We start from the raw sequence: 20,788 nt of genomic DNA on the forward strand, positions 1-20,788 counted from the left end.
GCAAAAAATTATAAAATCAACAACACATAAAGACATTTCACTGAAGAGCATATGCAGTTGATAAACACATGAAAAAATGTTCGACATCATTAGCCATTAGGGGAACCCAAATTAAAACCACAATGAGATATCATTACACACCTATCAGAATGGCTCCAATGAAATATAGGGACAAAACCAAATGCTGAAGAGCATGCCACGACACGGTATCACTCACACACTGAGAATTTAAAATGGCTCAGCCACTCTGGAAAACACTTTGGTAATTTTTTTTTAAAAAAACTAAACATTCAACTGCTATATGACCTAGCAACTGCACTTTCGGGAATTTCCCCAGAGAAATGAAGACTTGAGTTCACACGAATGTTTATAGCAGTTTTATTCATAATAGCCAAGAACTGGAAACAACCCGGATGCCCTTCAGTGGGTAAACGGTTAAACCAACTGTGGTACCTCCACACCATGGAATACTACTGAGCAGCAACAACAAAAATGAGCTATCGATACAGCAACAACCTGGATGAACTTCCAGAGAATTATGCTGATTGAAAGAAAAAAGTCAATCTCAGAAGATTGTGCACTGCATGACTGACTACATTGATATGACATTCTTGAAATGACAGAAGAATAGAAATGGAGAACAGAATAGTAGTGTCCGGGATTACGGAGTGGGCGGGCCAAGCACAGGAGAACATGGTTGTCACTACAAAAGGTACTGGCAACAGAGTGATCCTTGTGGTGATGGGAATGTTCTGTATTTTGACTGTATCAATGTCAGTATCTGGTTGTGATACTGAATTATAAGTTTTGCCAGATATTGATCTCTGGGGGAAACTGGGTAAAGGGCAGAGAGGCTCTCATTGCAATGCGAATCTACAAATATCTACAATAAAAAAGTGCAATAAAAAAAAGCAACAACACCTGAAACTAAGATAATGTTGAATGTCAACTGTAATTGAAAAAAAAATTGGAAAAAAGGCAACAAAATGATAAACACAACATTTAAGATGGGGAGGAGGTGACTGGAATAGGGAGGAGCATGCAAGTAAATGAAAGGGTTTGCCCATGTACTGGTTCTTGGGTTAGGGGATGGGTTTAGAGATGTTTGTTACATTACTAATGAGCGAATAAGTAATAAATAATTAAAGGCAGTCCATTTATGAACCAATGACGACAGAGTATAAGGAACTGAGAATAAAGGTTAATCTAATTTTGTGTACCTCAGGTCTGATGAGCACATTTTAGGTCACCTTCTTACTCAAATCTAAGACTCTTTCTGCCCCAAACAAGCCAAGAGCACAGGCAGTTGAAGAGATTTCTTGAAGGAATACGAAAGGAGTTCCTGGGGGGAATACCAAAGCTGCTATGCTCCTTCTAAGGCAGCGGTTCTCAACCTGTGCGTCGCGACCCCTTTGGCGGTCAAACGACCCTTTCACAGGGATCGCCTAAGACCATCCTGCCTATCAGATATTTACATTATGATTCATAACAGTAGCAACATTACAGCTATGAAGTAGCAACGAAAATAATTTTATGGTTGGGTCACAACATGAGGAACTGTATTTAAAGGGCCAGAAGGTTGAGAACCACTGTTCTAAGGAGCTCCATAGCCACACCAGTGTAAGTCATCCGCAGTTAACTCACTCAGCAGATGTGTGACCAGTGTTGTGACCCAGCCCTGTGCCAGGCACAACAAGAAGTTGGAGAATCCTCCAAGGAAATTACAAAGTAGTTGTAAGTGGCGGTAAGTCCAATAGGAAATGAGTGAAATGATTTTTTAAAGTGAATCACAAATGACAAATGTTTTATTTCTTGTTTTAAAGAGAATAATGAGCCATCGCTTCGGATAATAGGCTATTAAAATTCCCATGGTATACCACAATTTAGAGCTGCACTAGATACCAGCATTGCACAACTAGTTAAAACACTGTTACTGTACTAGATGTCTTTCCAGAGAAAACAAAATTGAAGGGGAAAAAATAAAAATGAATTACCTATTTGTGTGTGTGTGTGTGTGTTTAGTATGCTACCTGGATTCTTCTATAAGTCATGAAGTGCACTCACTTCTGCTTTGATGGCATGTACTGGACCTTCTTAGGGTGCAACTCTTCTATCCAAATGTCACTGGTCCCAGCGTGAATGTTCACTATATATTTATCTTTTAAACCTTTAGTAAGTGCATGCTCTGCCTGAGTTTGAATGCTAACTCTGCCATTTTTCTGGGTAACCTGAGCAAGTTCCTTAAGGGCTCTGCGCTTCACTGCCCTCATTTCTAGTGCTGGTTATTCCTACAATGAGACACTGGGTTGGGGAATGGGGACAAAGTGATGAATAAGACATTGACTTTGCCCTCATGGGGTTTCTAATCTAGCAGGGGGAGACAGATGTGTAGATGAAGGCTAGGCCACTAATATAGATCAGAACTGGATAGATACTCACCAAACTAATGACTAGAATTGGGAGTGATGATCACTCATTTTACCTGTAATAAGTTAGTGTAATTTGTCTTTTGTGTAAATGCATCATTAATACTTTTTCCTTTTAAAATGCAAATACCTTTAGTAGAGGTAATGTGGACCCCCAGTTTAAATCACGGTCTTTATCTTTCCTGTAAGAGCCGAGGGAGAGAAAGGCTGACGAGTGGCAAGTTTGGATGGAGGAATGTGATATGTTTTGAAGTAGCTGCAGAGCCGCCCAGAGCTTTTGGGTTGCCCATTCCTTGGGGAATCCTGGGCACCAGGGAGACAGCTTAAGGGAGTAGATGTTTCTAGAAGGGAAGTTGCTAAAAACAACCCTTGACATGTTGTTTTAGGCAGGTCCTCATCTTATATCTATCTGTTCCTCTTTTCTTTCTCCCCTCCCCCATCTTTATCAGGAATCCAACAAATGACCCAAGAAACAAGTTCAATCCTTCTGACCTCGAATTGTAGTCCTAAAATTGTAATCCTAATTGTTTCCCTAATTAGCTAGTAGGATTTCCATACTCTGCTAGCAGGACTATTCATTGAAAAGCCATTTTTCAATATGTGTCAAATACCTTGAAAATATGTATATTCCTTTTGAATAGCAATTCCACTACTAGGAATTAAACCTAAGGCCACAACCAGACAAGTACAGACATATAAGGGTACAATGATTGCTATGGATGTCGGTCTAATTAGCATATTACACTTTTATTATTATAGATATCTCTGATTGATCTTCCTTCCCAAGGTCCCCCAAATGCTCATAGCTACTTCAGCACTACCAGACATGAAGGGACTAAAGGGAAGTTGGGATAAAAAGAGACCGTGGTCTTAACCATTTGTGGTTAAAATATCCCATTTTTGCAAATTTTATTCTAGTCTTTCATGATGTGACCGCATTGCTAGGGGGCTGTACGTGAGGGGCCTTAAAGCTTTTGCTCATTGACTTCCTGGGAAATCTGACCCAGCTTCCAGGGCTGTCAGCATTGCCCTTTTCTCTTCTTAACACAGGGCCCAAAGAGATCCCATAAACACTTAAGTCAGATCATGTCACACTTGTGCTTAAAAGCCTGCAATGTTTTCCAATGTCACTTCGAGTAAAAGTCAACAGTCCCAATGGCCCTGCATGACCTGGCTCTTTGCCTTCCTGACATCACCTCTTGGTATCCAGCCCTTCCTCACTCCACTCCAGCCTCCTACGCTTTCTGGAGTGGCCAGGCACGCTCCCAAGGGGGTCTCGTGTTTACCGTTTTGCATCCTGGACCACTCCTCCCAGATATTCTCAGGACTCCCTCTTTGCCTCCTTCAGGAAACCTGGCTTGACCATCCCTCACTATCACCTATTTCCCTCCCCTGCTTCATATTTCTCCATAGAGCACATCACTGTGTAAACAGTATGCGTTGTGCCCGGCCTGCATGGTTCAGTGGTTAAGCGTCAACTTATGAACCAGGAGGTCATGGTTGGATTCCCAATCAGGACATATGACTGGATTGCAGGCTCGATCCCCAGTGTGGGGTGTGCTGGAGGCAGCCAATCAATGATTCTGTCTCATCATTGATGTTTCTATCTCTCTCCCCGTCTCCCTTCCTCTCTGAAATCAATAAAAATATATAAGAATAAATAAATACTACGCGTTGTGGTTGTCTGTCTCCCTCCTCCAGAACATGAGCTCCACGCGAAGCAGGTCTTTGTTCTGTCCACTGCTGTGCCCCAGTGCCTACGACAGTGCCTGACACATGACTGATTCCGGTCAACGCTGGGGCCTTTGCCTTAAACTTTCCTTTTTCTAGCCCCACCGGAAGCCCACAGGATCTCCTTCTGAGAAAGATCAGTGAAAATGCACTTACCGGAAGGCCAGTTTCCCTAAAAAGGGGAGAGCAAAGGTGACAGAGTGACAGGGTTTTCTAGCATCTGAGCAAGTGGTGTTTACGAAGAACCATCTTCTGGTTAAGTGAATCACCAGAGGATTTGATCACTGACCTCCTGCACCCCTCCTGTCTCCAAAGATGTAATCCAGGGTTATCGTGGTAGTAATAGGAAAATGCCAAATCATGTAATATAATTTCTCTTCCAAGTTCTAAGGAAAAAATACAAATAAAAAAACCACATTTGAAATGTTTGTTCTTGTTTATCTCCTTTCATTTTTCTTCCCCCTTCTGACTTAGAATAAAATGAATCAGAAAATGTTACAGGAAAGTGAAAAAAGAGGCTGTAATTAGAGCATCCCACTTGGTCAGTGAGGTGTTGGCATTCTGGTATGACAATGAACTTAGTGCCAGGAAGACATTATTGCTTGTAAATACAAAGTATTTTTAGATGTTAGCACAGTAAAATATTTTTCAAAAAGTTAAAAAGGACAAGTAAAAGTAATGATTTATAATTTCTCCACCACCACAGAAAAGCTAGGATTTTTTATATATTATCTTCTAATTTTATTCTCATATACATATGCTTTCTCATTGTGGTATAAAACACACAACATAAAATTTACCATCTTAATCATTTTTAAGTGTAGAGTGGTACATTCATTTTTACATACATGTTCTATTTGTACTTCCTGTATCCTGGTTTTATTCTCACTGTACCTCATATCAAGTAAATCTTCCATGTGGCAAATTTGTCTGGTGCTTGTAATTTTAAAGATGCCTAGTATTTCATTCCATTCCATAACTATGACATGTTATTGAACCATTCACCTATAATTGGACATGTATGCTGCTTACAAACGTTCATTCTTCAAATGTTATGAATTTTTAGTGCAGATAGTATTTTTCTCTTTAGTTTTTTCGATGATCTTCCTTGCTTGGTTTTCTGGAAGTTTTCTAGGGAAAACAAAGGAAGAAGCGACGACTCTTGCCTGGTTCTTAAAAATACAACAAAATTGTTTTCCAGTTGGTTTGTACCGATTTGTAACGATGCCAGTGAAATATGACAGTTCTAATTTCACCACGGTCACTGGCATTTGATACAACCTTGATTTTTGTTTTTAATATTTTTAAAGGTTTCTCATCTGAATACATTTTTATATCGACTTTCCTTATTTCTTCTGTTGGGAAATGCCAGTTCATGCCACTTGTGCAGTTTACTTTTGGGAGGTTATCTCAGTACTTTTATTGTTCCTTTTCATGGACTGTGCATAGACTAGAGTTTTTAACCCTTTCTCAGATTTACCAGGAACATTTCCCCCATCTGTTGGTTTTTACATCTGTGGTCACAACTGCCATCTAGAGCAATTTCACATTCTTTTTGTGGCTCAAATCTTTCCAATGTGATTTCTCCTGTCACAGCTCGTCTCAGACAATTCTCTCCACGGAACTTTCCCAGGGCTTTGATGTAGGATTGGATTCTGTTTTCCCTTCCTGATTTTATTTTCTACATCTAATTATTTCATCCATTCATTCTGACGTATGAGGTGTAGGTCCAACTGATCTGTTCCTTACATGCTAACAAGCCTCCTCCTTGAAAGAGGGTTGAAGGAACCTTTGAATGATTAGGACAGTGGGCCTATGTCATACGAGGAGTCCTTGTGCGCTGGGCACGGTCCCAGGCTCCGTGGAAGCTATAGCCCCCAACGGCCTAGGAACGTGAAGAGGCTCAGTGAGAACAGGAGAGTGGCGACTACCGGAATGAAGCGTGGGACTGCACCTAATATCCACTGTTTTTACCCCTTTCCCTCATAAACCTAAACACTGGGGAAGGAAAACACTTCTGAACATTGACGGCTTGTTAGAGTCCGTTTCCGTTTGCAAGAATGAGGGCTGTCAGTTGACCTACTGCCATGAGTCGTGCGCACACTGTGTGTGCCTGTGTGGGACGCAGAGTAAAGGCTCCGGGCGACCACGAGTGATGCCCAGTGAAGACAAGGATCCAAGGGAGATGAGAAGGTAAGTCTAGGCAGATACCCTGGTGTAGAGATGGCTCCGCTGTGCAGAATAGACGGTGTGGGGTCCGCAGTGTCACTGTGAAGGCCTGCGTCCACCTCCCGCCCTCCCCAGCCCTGCACCTCCACCCTCCGCGCCTTGGTCAGAGCCCCTGCGCACACAGACAGGATTCTCCCTTCGCCCTCCCGCCGAGCCGCAGCCAGGTCGCCGAGGTCGCGCAAGCTGCACCCCCCAGCATCTGTCAGGAGCTGGAATCCGGGCGGAGAGCCACGCGCACTGGATTTGGAGTCGGAAGTGCCCGCCTCCACGCCCGCTGCAGCCCAGGAGCCTGAACACTTTAGCGACCGCCCTGGGACGCCACGTCTGACCCCTGGTCCCGGTCGCCACCCGCCCACACAGGTTCCGGGTTATCGTTCTCGGCCGGGGCTCACAGTCTGCAGACCACAAACCCTAACCGCTCGCTTTTTTTTTCTTTCTTTTCTTTCTGGGACCTTGTACAACACGGCCTGACTTTGCAACTCTCCAGGGGCAGGCAGGTGGAGGGGGACCTGCGGCGTCTCTACCCCGTCCCCAGCTTGGCGTGAAGTCACCCATCTTAACCCCCAGGCAGAGCGGCTGCCACTTTCATCTTGAAAAAGAAAAACGGCCTGAGGTCCAGGTCCCCAAACCTGTCCACGGTGACGTCCACCGGGACCGCTTCGCTCTCAGGGCAGCCTCCTCCCCACCCCGCACCGAGGGGGACGTCATCCTCGGGGCCGCCCCGCAGCCCGGCGGACCAGGGGAGTGAGGGCTCCGCAGAAAGGCCCTGGGGCGCCCCTGGCTCTCGGGGCGCGCGGTGGGCTCGGGAGAGCCGGGGAGCCCAGGGCGGCGGAAGGAGTGAGAGCGGCGCGCGCCCGGGTGACCGATCGCCACGGAGAAAGTCCCCCAAGACCGGGACCCTGGCGCCGGGGGAGGCGGGGCCGATGCGCAGGGAGATGCCGCGATGGGACCGGGAGAAAACCACCCACCAACCCCAAACCACCCACGTGTGTTTCTCACCCCGATTCCCTGAGAGCAGCCGAGGGACCCCACACAGGCTGCGCCTCGCCCGCCCCGCGCCGCCTCCTGTGGGTGGGCTTCGCCTTCCCTCGGGGTTTCGGGCCGCCACGTGACTTCCATGAAGCGCGGGGGAGGGGCGGCGGGGGTGGGATTTGGGACCCCGAGGTGCGGCCCCAGAGGAGGAAACGAGGCGGGATGGGAGCCGGAGGGGGCGGGCAGACTCGGGGACGGGAAGGACCGCGGCCGGGACGGGGGTGGGGAAGCCCGGGCGGCGCGCAGAAGCTGCTAGAGCGGGGCGAGCGGGAAGCCTGAGGGGCGGGGCGGGGCTGGGCGGGGCCGGCAGGTGCGGGCGGGGATGCGGGGGGCGGGAGAGCGCGGGTAGGCAGCGCCCCGCGTGCAGGGCGCGGCGGGCCGCGCGGCCGCTCCTCCCGCAAGGCTGCGCGGCTGGGCGGCGGGGCCGACGAGCGCCCGGCATGTCGCAGGGGCTCCCGGCCGCCGGCAGCGTCCCGCCGAGGAGCGTCGCGGCGCCGGGGAACCAGTCGCAGCCGCAGGTAGTGAGCCGGGGGCTGGGGAGGACGGTGGGGAGGCGGGCGCCGGGCGCGGGGAGGTGCGGGGGCTCCGGGGGGCTGAGCTCTGGGTGGGGGCGTGGGGTGCGGGGTTGTCCAGGGGCGCGCGCGAGGACCCGCGGCGTCCAGCGCGGTCACCCGAGGGCGCCGACGCTTGCCCGGGAGGCGCACGGTTCACGTTCCCCCGCACGTGGGGTCCGTGCGACTCGGCTGCCGCGCGTGGCCCTTTCGGGAGCTCCGAGTGGGGCCAGGACGCGGAGGGGGGATTTCAGCCCGAAGGGGCAGCTCGTGCCCAGGCGCTCCCAGCACCTACCCTGCCAGGCTGCCGCCAGAATGGGGAACTCGGACCGGTCAGCCCCGGGGCGCGGGGCGGGGGGCCTGCAGAGGGCGGGCGGCTCCACCCCCGGCGCTGGAGGAACCCCCTCAGGGCTGTCCCGGCGACATTGACAGCTGCGTCCTCGGGAACCTGAGACCAGGCTGCCTGCGGGGACGGCAGTGCGAGGCTTTCCATCAGCTGCTGTAGGACTGAGTCTTTTCCCATCGTTATGCGCCCCCACCCCCACCCCCCTTCTCACCTCGGTGTTGGCAAATAGTGTCATTGGATGATGCTGGAGAGTCGCACAGGTCTGAGTTTGATCCTGGCTTTGCCACACAGGCTGAACAGCCATCGGCAGTTTTATTAACCTCTTGGGTCTGCGGTTTTCCCCACCTGTAATATGAGTACGTATAATAATTTCAACTTCTAATGGTTTTTTGTGAGGACGCATTGAGATATGGTTACTAATATAGGAATTTTTCCACTCTCTGCTCCCCTCTTTCTGCCTTGACAAATATGTCTTCTGGGTTGTCAGGCGTAGGGTAGCTGATAATCCAGTTTAGAATGGGGCTCCGGAGGGCAGGCTGCAGCCAGCTTCATTTCGCCCTATGACTTTCGGATTCTGGAGAACAAAGAGGCGTGATTTGGTGACGAGCACAATAGGGGGCTCGCTGACTCTATACAAAGTAGCAGCAACCTCAGCAGAGGTTGTTGTGGGCATACTGTGTGCTGGGAGCTGTAAGATAAAATCTTGTTTTATCTCATGCGGGCCTCAAGCTGCAGTTCTGGGCATGTGTCTCCAGGGCCTGGGACCATGCCTGGAGCATGGCAGGTACTCAGTTAACATTATTGAAAGAACCGAATGAATCACACTTACAATAAATGAGAAACCCAAAAATTCAGAGAATAGGGTCCCCAAGACCATATTGACAATAGGAGGGGGAAAAACCCCCAGAAGCTGTGCAATTTTAAAGCGAAAGTTCTATCCTCTACACCACATTCCACCCCCCCCCCCCCCCCCCCCCCGTGGTGTTCTGGTTTTGTGTACCAAGACTTCTTTGCCTCAAAGGAACTACATTTTAACACCTTGTATCTGTTTCCTTAACCCTAACCCTAACCCAGGCCTCTTCTACTTGTTATATTTTTTTAATTCTTCTCCTTTATTCTTGCATATGCTAAAAGTTCTTTATCCCCATTACTTGGGGAAGATGGCATGTGTCTCTATTTGGAAGACAAGGCCAAATAAAATGATCACTGATCACATTCATTACTGTATGTGATCAGTGTTTGCTTTCAATTACATGGATGATTGAGTTGCTTTCCTAGGTATGTATCCCACTAACCTCTTGACTTTTGAAATTTTTAAAAAATGTATATATATTATTGATTTTTTACAGAGAGGAGGGGAGAGGGACAGAGTTAGAAACATCGATGAGAGGGAAACATCGATCAGCTGTCTCCTGCACACTCCCTATTGGGGATGTGCCCGCAACCAAGGTACATGCCCTTGACCGGAATCGAACCTGGGACCCTTCAGTCCGCAGGCCGGCACTCTATCCCAGCGGTTCTCAACCTGTGGGTCGCGACCCCTTTGGCAGTCGAACGACCCTTTCACAGGGGTTGCCTAAGACCACCCTGCATATCAGATATTTACATTACGATTCATAACAGTAGCAACATTACAGTTATGAAGTAGCAACGAAAATAATTTTATGGTTGGGTCACAACATGAGGACCTGTATTTAAAGGGCCAGAAGGTTGAGAACCACTGCTCTGTCCACTGAGCCAAACTGGTTCAGGCGACTTTTGAACTCTTTAAAGATAGCATTCCCCATCCTTGGCATCCTCTAATAGGGTTCTGAAAGCAAATGCTGCTCTCTTCTTGTTTTCTGGAACTGAATGAAGTGTTTTTACATGGTCGGTACATTGTTCTGCCTGCCTGTTTCATGCTAAGTCTTGGAGGATTTGATGAAGTTTGGTTAAATCTCAGATACAGCTAAGGGCTTCTGAGACACATCATCAATTTGCTTTCTGATTTGCTCTGACCTGTAGAACCAAATGCCAGTCGAGCATGGTTCACGTGGTGTCAGTGGTGTTTAAGACCATTTGGCGTGCTGCTAGAGGTATGTGGGCGCAGTGAGTTGTAAGAGTAACCGTGATCTGCCCGGAGTATCAAAAGCCCCTGTTTGTGTGTGGTGGTGTAAGGCCTGGCACACGGCAAGTTCCAGACTGTGGATGCCTGCTGCCTTTTCCATTCTCAGATGAGCACCACCAACACCACAGCTCTTCCCGGCACACGCCCTGCGGGGTAGAGGTTGGTGAACGTTGGTGGAGTCCCACAGACCTGAGTTCCACTTCCCATTCACCCACTCACTATCTGTGGTACCTGGAGCAAGTTCCTTAACCTCTCTGAGTTTCCAATTCCTCATCCTTTAAATGGCGGTCACACCACACATTTCTCAGGGTGGTCGTGGGGATTAGCAGCTACTCGCAGCCATAGCACCTGGGGAGTGTTCCCTCACAAGGGGCTACTGCTGCCCTATTGATGTAGCAACAGGCACTGCTGTGGCTGCAGGTGAGGCGGCGAAGGCAGTGAGCCATGCGGAGTGAGGAGAGAGGGCAGATGGGGAGGTGAGGGGCCTCCACGTCACTCCTGACCACACGTCTTCCCCCAGAGCCCTGAGGATGATGACAGGAAGGTCCGAAGGAGAGAGAAAAACCGCGTCGCTGCTCAGAGAAGTCGGAAGAAGCAGACCCAGAAGGCTGACAAACTCCATGAGGTGAGGCTGTGGTCGGAGCAGAGCCACACTAGGGCCATGAAGACGCTTGCATGTGGGGGTGGCCCAGATGTCACGTTCTGGTCATCACCAATTTGGCCACGTGCACGTCTAATTCTGCTCTGTGCTTCCAGCCCAGTGCTCTGGCTCTTTGCTCATTGGCCTCTTCATTTCCCCCTCATCCACTGGCTGCATCTCACACCCAAGTTTCTTTCATTATAAAATAAAAAAAGACCACAGATTCCCTTTTGAGCCTGACGCCTTATAAGCTTGAGCCCTTTTCTTTCCTTCCCTCACTTTTCTGCTTCTTAAAGAGAGACATGCTGGCTCCATGGCCTCAGTTCCCATTTATTGCCCAGTCCTCTGATTTTGTTTCTGCCTCCCTCCCCAACCAACATTCTCTCTCTCTCTCTCTCTCTCTCTCTCTCTCTCTCTCTCTCTCTCTCTCACACACACACACACACACACACACACACACACTTCCTATAGAAGCTGCTCCCACTGAGACCACTAGTCTTATCACCCTTGACCTTGCTGGACTATTTGACACCATTCATCCTCCCCTTTTAAAAAACCTTTTTCAAGGTCTTTAGCTTCTAAAAAAACAAACAAACAAACAAAAACCACATCTCCTACTTCTCGGGACCCTCTTAACCACTTTTTCTCTCAGTTTCTTTGTTAGATTTTTCTGTCTCTGTCTGTTTTCTTTTTTTAAAATATATTTTATTGATTTTTTTACAGAGAGGAAGGGAGAGGGATAGAGAGTTAGAAACATCGATGAGAGAGAAACATCGATCAGCTGCTTCTTGCATACTCCCTACTGGGAATGTGCCCGAAACCAAGGTACATGCCCTTGGCCGGAATCGAACCTGGGACACCTTTCAGTCCGCAGGCTGACGCTCTATCCACTGAGCCAAACTGGTTAGAGCTCTGTCTGTTTTCTTATTTATTTATTTATTTATTTTTTTATTGCTTAAAGTATTACAAAGGGTATTACATATGTGTCCTTTTTTCCCCCCCGCCCTTGACAGTCTCCTGGCCTCCCCTACCCCCCAGTGTCTTATGTCCGTTGGTTATGCTTATATGCATGCATACAAGTCCTTCGGTTGATCTCTTACCCGCCTCCCTCCTGCCCCCCAACCCTCCCTGGCCTTCCCGCTGCAGTTTGACAATCTGTTTGAGGCAGCTCTGCCTCTGTATCTATAGTTCAAAAGTTTATAATGGTCTCTGTTATCTATGAATGAGTGAGATCATGTGGTATTTTTCCTTCATTGACTGGCTTATTTCACTTAGCATAATGCTCTCCAGTTCCATCCATGCTGTTGCAAATGGTAAGAGTTCCTTCTTTTTTACTGTCTGTTTTCTTAAATGCTCTTGATCAGACTCTGTCTTTGTTTCTTCTCACCCTGGAAAATTTAATCTATAAATCTGCTTTCCCATCATCAATCACTCTGGGAAAGACCTCTCTTCTAGCCATAACCACATCTCAACGTTTCCCAATGGGACTGCTGCAGGCTCCTCACACGCAGCATGGCCATAATAGAGGGCCTGCTGATCCCGAGACAGTCCATTCTCACTGCCTTCCATTTGTGCTTAATGGAGCTAACCATCTTTCCCATCACCCCAATCTGGAACCTGGGATTTATCCTAAACTCTTCCATTTTCCTCGACCCCTGCGCATAACCCCACATCATCTCACGGCTAGGACATGGGTACTGCTCTCTATCAGGAACTGGCCTCAAAGGCATCCGAGGGTCTTTCCAAGGAGTGGGGGCCAATTCCAAGCTCTCGTCGTTGCACAGCGTTGGTGTGAACCACTACGATTTTAGTTGAACTCTCTTCTGCCAAGCTTTCTTGCCATTGATTGTCTCAGCAATCCAGTCTGGGGGCACCGACGGCAGAGGAGACCGGGGTGTTTTGAGGGGGAATGACAATCTCTGAAAACCCTTTAACAATGAATGAACAGAGAACCGAGTTAGGATGTACGTACTCCAGGGAGAGGAGACCCACTGATATAGCTTCACAGCGTGGCAGTGGGAAGGCTGGGCCCTGGGCTCTTCCGACTGGGGTCAGGGAAGGTCCTTCCCAGCTTTTATTCGTTCCATAACCTTTCCTCAGAAGAACTGCAGTGCCCTCTGCCTCTTTTCTCCCTCCCTGCTTCCTCCTGAAGCTGTCCTGCTTCTGGCTTCATGTCACCGAGTAACCCCTGGAGGGGACCTGGGGCTCACAGTGCATGGCCCTGTGTTAGAACACGTGCCAGGTGGACAGCTCGGGTCTTTCCCCTCAAGAAGCTTCTAGTCCAAGGCAGGTACATTAATATAAAAAACAAGAGGACACTCAGTTCTAAGTCCCGAGTGATTATGTGTATAGAGGCGAGTGAATGACTTGAACAAGATCTTTCACAGAGAAAGGTCAAGTAGATTCACCTCACAAATATTTATGAAGCACTGCATGGGCAAGGCATTGTCATTTGGGCCACAAAGGAAGCAGTGAGGTCTTGTTCCTGTCCATGGGAAGCACAGGAATTTCCGGGGAATGTGTATTAGCTTCCTGTGGCTGCTGTAACAAAGTATAACAAATGTGGTGGCTGAAAACAACACAGATTTATTATCTTACAGTTTTGGGGGCCAGGTGTCTGAAATGGATCTCACAGGGCTAAAATGAAGAGCGTTCCTTCTGGAGACTCTGGATAAGAATCCGTTTCCTTGCCTTTTCCAGCTTCTAGAAGCTTCTGTGTCCCTTGGCTTGTGGTCTCTTTCCATTTTCAAAGCCAGCTGGCCAGTCGAGTCTCTCTTATGCTGCATTGCTCTGATACTTCTTCTGTAGGCGCATATCCTTTTCTGATTCCTGACTCCTCCTTTCACTGAAAAAAGACTCTTGTGATTAAGTGGGTCTGTCTGCATAATCCGGGTTAATCTCCCCATTTTAAGGCTCTTGACTTAATCACATCTGCAAAGTTCCTGTTGCCACTTAAAGTAACATAATCACAGGTTCTCAAGAGTGTATGTAAACATCTTTCTGTTATTCTATCACAGAAAGCAGCAGCACGAATTTACTACAGAGTTAAGACAGGTCTTTCCGTTTCTGTCACTGTTTGATTCAATGACCAAATGAACCAGGTGCCTGGGAAACTTACCGGTAGGGGTGGTGCCGCACGTACTCCCACCTGCTCCCTCTACAGGGGTGGGCAAACTTTTTGACTCGAGGGCCACAATAGGTTCTTAAACTGGACCTGAGGGCCGGAACAAAAGCATGGATGGAGCGTTTGTGTGAACTAATATAAATTCAAAGTAAACATCATTACATAAAACGGTACGTTTTTTTTTTTTTTTAGTTTTATTCATTTCAAATGGGCCGGATCCAGCCCGTGGGCCGTAGTTTGCCCACGGCTGTCTTAGAACCACAGGTGGAGGGCCCGTCTGTGGGGTTCCTAGCCTGTTCCGCTGTCCACAGACAGGACTGATTCTGCCAGGTGTCCTTTCCAGAAATAGGGCTGGTCGATCTGAAAGCCAGTCCCTCCATGGAAGGACACTCCCTTCTCCCCTTCCTCTGTGGAGCTAGAAGAATGCATGAGGACTGTGCGCCTGGCAGATCCCCTCAGTGAGGCCAGTTTGGTTGAGAAACACAGCGTCCAGGAGGCCAGGACAGCGGCTCCATCCGTATACAGACCCCAAAGCTGGAGGCCTGCAGTTGCCACTAACCACACCCACGTCACTGGTCACAAGAGGCTGTGAGGGAGCCGGTGGCGGGCTCGGGAAAATGGAAATATCCAATCCTGCAGTAGAAGAGGAGGAGCGGCGTCTCTGGGCCACATGAATAATCCCTCCTCCTTCATTCCTTGCCTCCTTCCAGGGAGCACATCATAGTTTTGGGGATCTATGTTCTTTCTATATGGCCAACGTAGTGGAAAAAAAAAGTAAATATAGTAAAAATCGACTATATTTTAAACATTGAAAAAAATCTTCCTATTGGGGGGGAGGTTAGGGCATCTGATAAAAAAAATGTGGTGAGTTGAGGGCGAGGCACCTAGCATACTGCTGTCAGCCATGGCAAAAAGCCCCTCAGGCCCCCTGGGGCTCCCAGGCCACAGGTAGGATGGGAAAGTGAGAGGGGACTCAGTGCGTGGAGGGGCCCGCTCACTGGGAGGCACCCCGGGCAGGAAACAGCCACCTGACAGCCGTGGCTGCCCGCTACTCCCTACGGAGATTTGAGTAAAGTCCCTGTCCCATACGCCTCTATCCCAGGCTCTGGGTAGCGCTGCTAAACATCTGAGTCACTCAAGATCTTTATTTGCCTTTCTTGAATACCCAGAAGGGGAATATTTAGAGCAAGACGTTTAAAATTCCCACCTTTCTCCTCTGCCCACCTCTCTCACTCACCTCCTCTAGTCCCAGCTCATCTAAGTCTGTAGGCTACCTCCCTCCCCTCCCCGTTCTCCATCGCCAAAGCCAGAGAACTGTCCTTCCAGGCGCCCCCTCCCCCCACCACCCCCCCTTGGAGGGCAGGCCAGTGGGAGAGTGGGGACAGGCCAAGCCAGGGGAGAGTTCTCCTCTCAGGGTGGCAGTTGCTGGAAGTTGGACTGCAGTGGTGACAGCAGTTCCCAATGTGTATCTGTGCTCTGTGGCTTTTTAAAGCACCCCTTCAAGGCGCTGACACCTCTCATGGGGATTTCGAGCCCCATTCATCTCTGGACGGTAGGCACACGCCTGAGTCCACATTCACACATAGGAACCCCAGCGAACAGTCCAGCGCCCAAGGCAGAGGCTGAAAGACGCTCCTTTCAGAAGTGGGTCAGACTGGTTGGAGCCAGGCACCGAAAGGCGTAAGACTGAGAAAGAATTTTGAGTCAGAAAAGGAAGGCCGCGATGCCATCCTTGGGAGCCCCAAATGTCACAAACGGACACGTGTCTTGAGTAATACGGTTGTGGTATGTGTTGCCCTGGTTGTTCCAGATACTGCGTTTTCTAAGAGAATGCTTCATGTTAGTCCCCCACTTGGTTTACAAACGGATGATGACACCAAATTTTACTGCCCTGGCTGGTGACACATGTTTCTGCCGGGAAGGGGATCTGTGTTAGGTTTGGGAATAGACTTCTTGTAAAATCCTGAGTGCGTACCGCCCTTTTCTGCTGGTAATGGCCATGGGGACATTTGAGTCCAGGCACTGCCGAGGGAAGGCTGAATCGCTGTCATTGCATGAGCATTGCCGTTGACCTTGAAATCGGGGATCAGGCTCCAGCCTACATGACCTTGGGAAAGTCACCGGGCCTCTCCGAGTTTGTTTCTTGCTTGTGACATGGGGTCCGTGTGTGGCTGTGTCCTGATGGCCATCTCCTCCCCGTCCTGTCCTTTCCTGCCTTAGTTATCAGTTCTGGTCCCTGGTACCCACCTTGTCTTTTTTATCAGTCCTGATCCTTCCCTCTGCCTCAGAGGCCTCCTGGACCTTGAATATCGCCAGACAGCCCCACAGCCCCCAGTCAACCTCTCTTAGATGCCCAGGCAAGACTTGCTCAACCTTGGGGCCAGATAATTCCTTGTTGTGGGGGGGTAGGGCTGTCCTGTGCACTGTAGAACCTGAAGCAGCATCCCTGGCCTCCGCCCTCTAGATGCAGTAGCACCCCTCCCCCAAACTGTCTGCAGACACGCGAGGTGTCCCCTGGGGACTGACACATTGCCCCACTTGAGAGTCCCTGCCCTCGACAGCTTAATTTCTGAGCAGAACTGGGATTTGCAGTGACCTCACCACCTCTAATTTGTAGGTCTCTCTTCCTGGTGACCACGTCCTGGCAGATACCCAGGAAGGCAGCCCAGTATCCTCAAACCCTCCTGAGGCAAAGGACTTACTCATTCACCTCCAACACCAGTCGATGAGCTAAACCGAGCATCTCTTTGGAAATAGCAAAGGGTCTCATGTTCTTGATTATTTTTCATGTCTGCGAAGTCCAGGGAATTTCTTCTCGGTGCGAAGGGGGTCTTACTCTTTCCCCTGTGTTCCCTCTCCGTGTTCTCTCCCCTCTGCTTCCTCACCTTTTATTTTTTGTAGAACTGGTCTCACCTGAAGGAGATTTTTACTTCTTCTCTCTTTTTTATTCACACGGCTCGATAAAAGTCCCTCAGCATATTTGTGTAAAACTTAAATCTCAGAGGAGAAAGTCCCCTTGGAGAAGGCAGGCGAGGGGCCTGCTGGGTGCCTGTGCGGGCAGCTCTGAGCCCTTCCCCGCTGGGGTTTGGGGGAGAGCAGTGGTACCTTAAGCAGCACGACTCCATGTGGCTTCCAGAGACAAAGCTCAGAAGCTCACAGCGTCTCGCCACAAAATGCAGCAAATATGGAAAGTCAGTTTGGAATATTTGCCACAAGAGGAGAGTTCCCTATTCTTTGGAATCCTGTTGAAACGTTAGCTCATTGAAACCATTCTTTTCTATTCTCTTTTTACTTGGAAGTGGGGAGCATTTCCAGGTGTGTGTGTGTGTGTGTGTGTGTGTGCGCCTCTCACCCCTCTGCTGCAGGCAGGCCTCCCGCATGCGTAGGCTCCCACCCCCATCCTCCCATCCAGACCCTCCCCTTGCTCTCGGAGGGCTTGGTTGCTGTGTTTGTAGACTGAATTCTGACTCTAGGACTGCAGCTTGTCAGAAGTCAGAGGAGAGCATGCGGAGTTGGAGGAGGGCTGAAGGCAGAACAGGGCCAATGTCCTAGTGATGCCAGACTGACCCAGGACAACCTGTGGGGAGAAGGGGTTAGGCCTGCTTGCTGCCTTGCTGAGTGTCCCAGACCATCCTGAGAGCCTGCCTAGGAAAGAAAGGCAGGAGGCAGAGGACAGCAGTGGCAGTAGGGGTCAGAGCAGATCAGCCCCTCTGGGTCCCTTGTTCTTAGAGGGAGGAAGATGCCTATAGGGGAGGGAGGGAAGAAAGGGGGTGAGAGAAGGAGACAGAGGGCTGAGGGGGCCCTGAGCACTGGGGCCTGTCAGGTGGGGTACAGGAAAGGGTAGCAGAGGCCCCATGTGCTATATACATTTCTGACCTTTGGAGAGAGACCTTATTTAAGATTGAATATGATACAAGACTGAATAAGACACACATAATAAGAGATGTTTCCATTAGGTGCTATGATCATGGAAGCCTTCCTGGAGGTGGTGGGCTTGAGCTGGCCCCACAGAGAAAAAGAGGAAGGCAGTCCAGGGGCAGAGTTGAGAATTTGCATGTGCCTTAAGAGCCTGCAAGATCAGATTTCTTTTTTTTTTTAGTGATATTTCTTAAAAATGACTAGTAAAAAGAAAAGGTGTGATAGATAATAAGGTCGAACCCCCTGCTCAGGAAACATGGTATGCCTGGCACAACAAAGCCCAATAGTGTGAACCAACCTAGAAATGACTGTAAACAACATTTCAGCAAGACTTACCTAAGGCTGTCAGCCTTAAGAGGGCCTCTGCCATTGGCCAACTATGGCAGAACTTATTCATGACTTGGAGGAAAGAAAGGAAGACCTGCTTACCAAGCTCGTGGACAGCTTAAAGCTTGTGGTCTCACTAAGCCAGGGGCCGACACAGTCAAGATTCTGAAGGATTTGCTAGGCTGGAAGATGCTCAAGGGAACAGGGTGAAATGCAGTAGAGGTGGGTGTAAGGCCCATCCTCAAGCTCCAAAAGACCAATCGTCCTTAAAGTACAGACAAAGCAGCAGCAGATACAGACAAAGCTTGCCCTTCTCTGCATGCTCAGGGGGGAGTCCCCGGAGCAGGGTGGCTGTGGTTTGGGTCTAGCCCCGTGCAGATCACCTGCACAGTCTGCCCTCTGCATGGTCTGGCCATCCCTGGAATCCTGCACTGTGTGGTGGGAATGATATTCTCTCAGAGCCCCTGGCAAATTGGAGCATGTGTTGGATGGCGTCCACGAGGGCACAGGGACCAGGATTCCCACAACCCAAGGAGCCCAAAGGACCTGAGACCGTTGAGCTGAGAGAATACCTAAAGGGAAGTGGTATGGGGCTGCCTCCTAACATTTCAAGAACTGCGATGTTGAAAAAGTATTGCATTTACTCTATGTGGTTCCATAAGGTGGAACCAAGCCCAATAGGTGGGTTTGAAGGAGAGAGAGTTTTTGGACCCGTGCAACGAGGAGCTTCCTCATAGAGCAGCTCAGAGAGATGGCAAGGCCTGTCCTTTGAAAGAGAGAACGCTCAGCGCAGGTTGGGCGTCTGAGCTAGAGTTACACAGGGGAGGTTTCTACATCGTGTGGGTTCGAGAGAGACCGTATTTAAGAGACCTTAGCTGCTAAGGGGTCTCTGTGATCCCCTCCAGTTCTAAGCCCCTGTGAACTCTGCTGTAGAGGAAAATTAACGCATGAGTGTTGGAGCAAAGCCAAAGCAAAGGGTCTTTTCGTCCATTTACTCAGTACTCAACAAACATGTGTTATGTTCGAGGCCCTGATCCAGGTGCCGGGGCTACAGCAGCAAACCCAGCAGAGACCTTTAGAAAACAGATCAGCAGTTGGGGGAAGGGGAGGCTCACAGGGGCACTAGGGAACTTTCCGGAGTGGTGGAAGCATTCTGAATTGATCCACCTAGTTATTTACATTTGTCAAAACTCACTGAATTATACACATAAGGTAGGTGTATTTTATTTTCTGTAAACCACACCTCATGGAGTGTTTTGGACAAAGGCCTGCCCTCCTGACCCTTTCCTCCTGGCGGGAGGAGACAGAGTAAGCAAATGCACCAACAGTTATGAGTGGCAGAGGGGGGACAGGTTGACGAGAATGTTTTTGTGGAAAGGAGATGAGCATCACAGCGCGGGTTAGATCTGCCAGGAGGACGGGGAAGAAATGAAGTTGCTCACTCCCTCTTCCCCAGGAATATGAGTGCCTGGAGCAAGAAAACGCAGTGCTGCGGCGGGAGATCGGGAAGCTGACGGAGGAGCTGAAGCACCTGAGCGAGGCGCTGAAGGAGCACGAGAAGATGTGCCCGCTGCTGCTGTGCCCCATGAACTTCGTGCCCGTGCTGCGGCCGGACCCGGTGGCCGGCTGCCTGCCCCGGTGAAGCCCAGCAAGGAGCCTGGTCCTTTTCATACCCGTGAGCGGGGTTCCCTCCGCATCCAGGGGACCTGTGGCTGGGCCTCCTCCACCGGTTCCTCTTCCCGGAGAGGCCGTCTTCTAGCTCCTCGGGGTGTTTTGTGGCTCATGGATCTTGGTCATCCCCCCACCACAGCCACATCCATGTGAGATGGGGAGGCACCTTCCCAGGCCTCCTCCTTGGAGCTCCGGGCCATGCCCACAGGCACCTGACTCAGAACCTTGAGCGGATCCAGGTCACCCAGGTTGGGAGACCATCCTCATGACTCACGTCACTTCCACTATGGCAGCTACGAGGTTCTGCCGTTGTGCAGAATCATTTTCTCTAGAATTGGGTAATAAAGACAGTTATTGTTTCTCTTTTTTGGCAAGTTCTTGGAATTTACTTATTTTTAATTTTTGTTGTTGTTGTTGTTAATTTTAGAGAGGGGGAAGGAAGAGGGTAAGAGATAGAAACATCATCGAGAGAAATATCAATTGGCTGCCTCCTGCACACCCTCTACTGGGGAACCAGCCCGCAACCCAAGCATGTGCCTGATGGGAAATCCAACCAGCAACCTCTTGGTGTATGGGTTGAAGCTCGACCACTGAGCCACACTGGCTGGGCAAGTTCTTGGAATTTAGAGACATAATATATTTCCTCTTCCTGAAGGGGTGTCCACTGTCTCCTCATGGGCCTTGCT

General features: G+C 49.5%; 1 protein-coding gene across 1 annotated transcript; it reads left to right on the forward strand.

Annotated features, from left to right (window-relative positions):
- The first annotated feature begins 7,744 nt into the window (after positions 1-7,744).
- On the forward strand, positions 7,745-20,478 carry BATF3 (basic leucine zipper ATF-like transcription factor 3). Its single transcript, XM_081113153.1, has 3 exons — positions 7,745-7,936; positions 10,943-11,047; positions 19,888-20,478. Exons 1-3 carry the CDS (start codon positions 7,859-7,861, stop codon positions 20,071-20,073), a joined length of 369 nt encoding a protein of 122 aa, XP_080969279.1. The 5' UTR covers positions 7,745-7,858; the 3' UTR covers positions 20,074-20,478.
- The last annotated feature ends 310 nt before the right edge of the window (positions 20,479-20,788 follow it).

This window comes from Myotis nattereri (assembly GCF_964212035.1).
Source record: "Myotis nattereri genome assembly, chromosome: 18".
Lineage (NCBI taxonomy): Eukaryota > Metazoa > Chordata > Mammalia > Chiroptera > Vespertilionidae > Myotis > Myotis nattereri.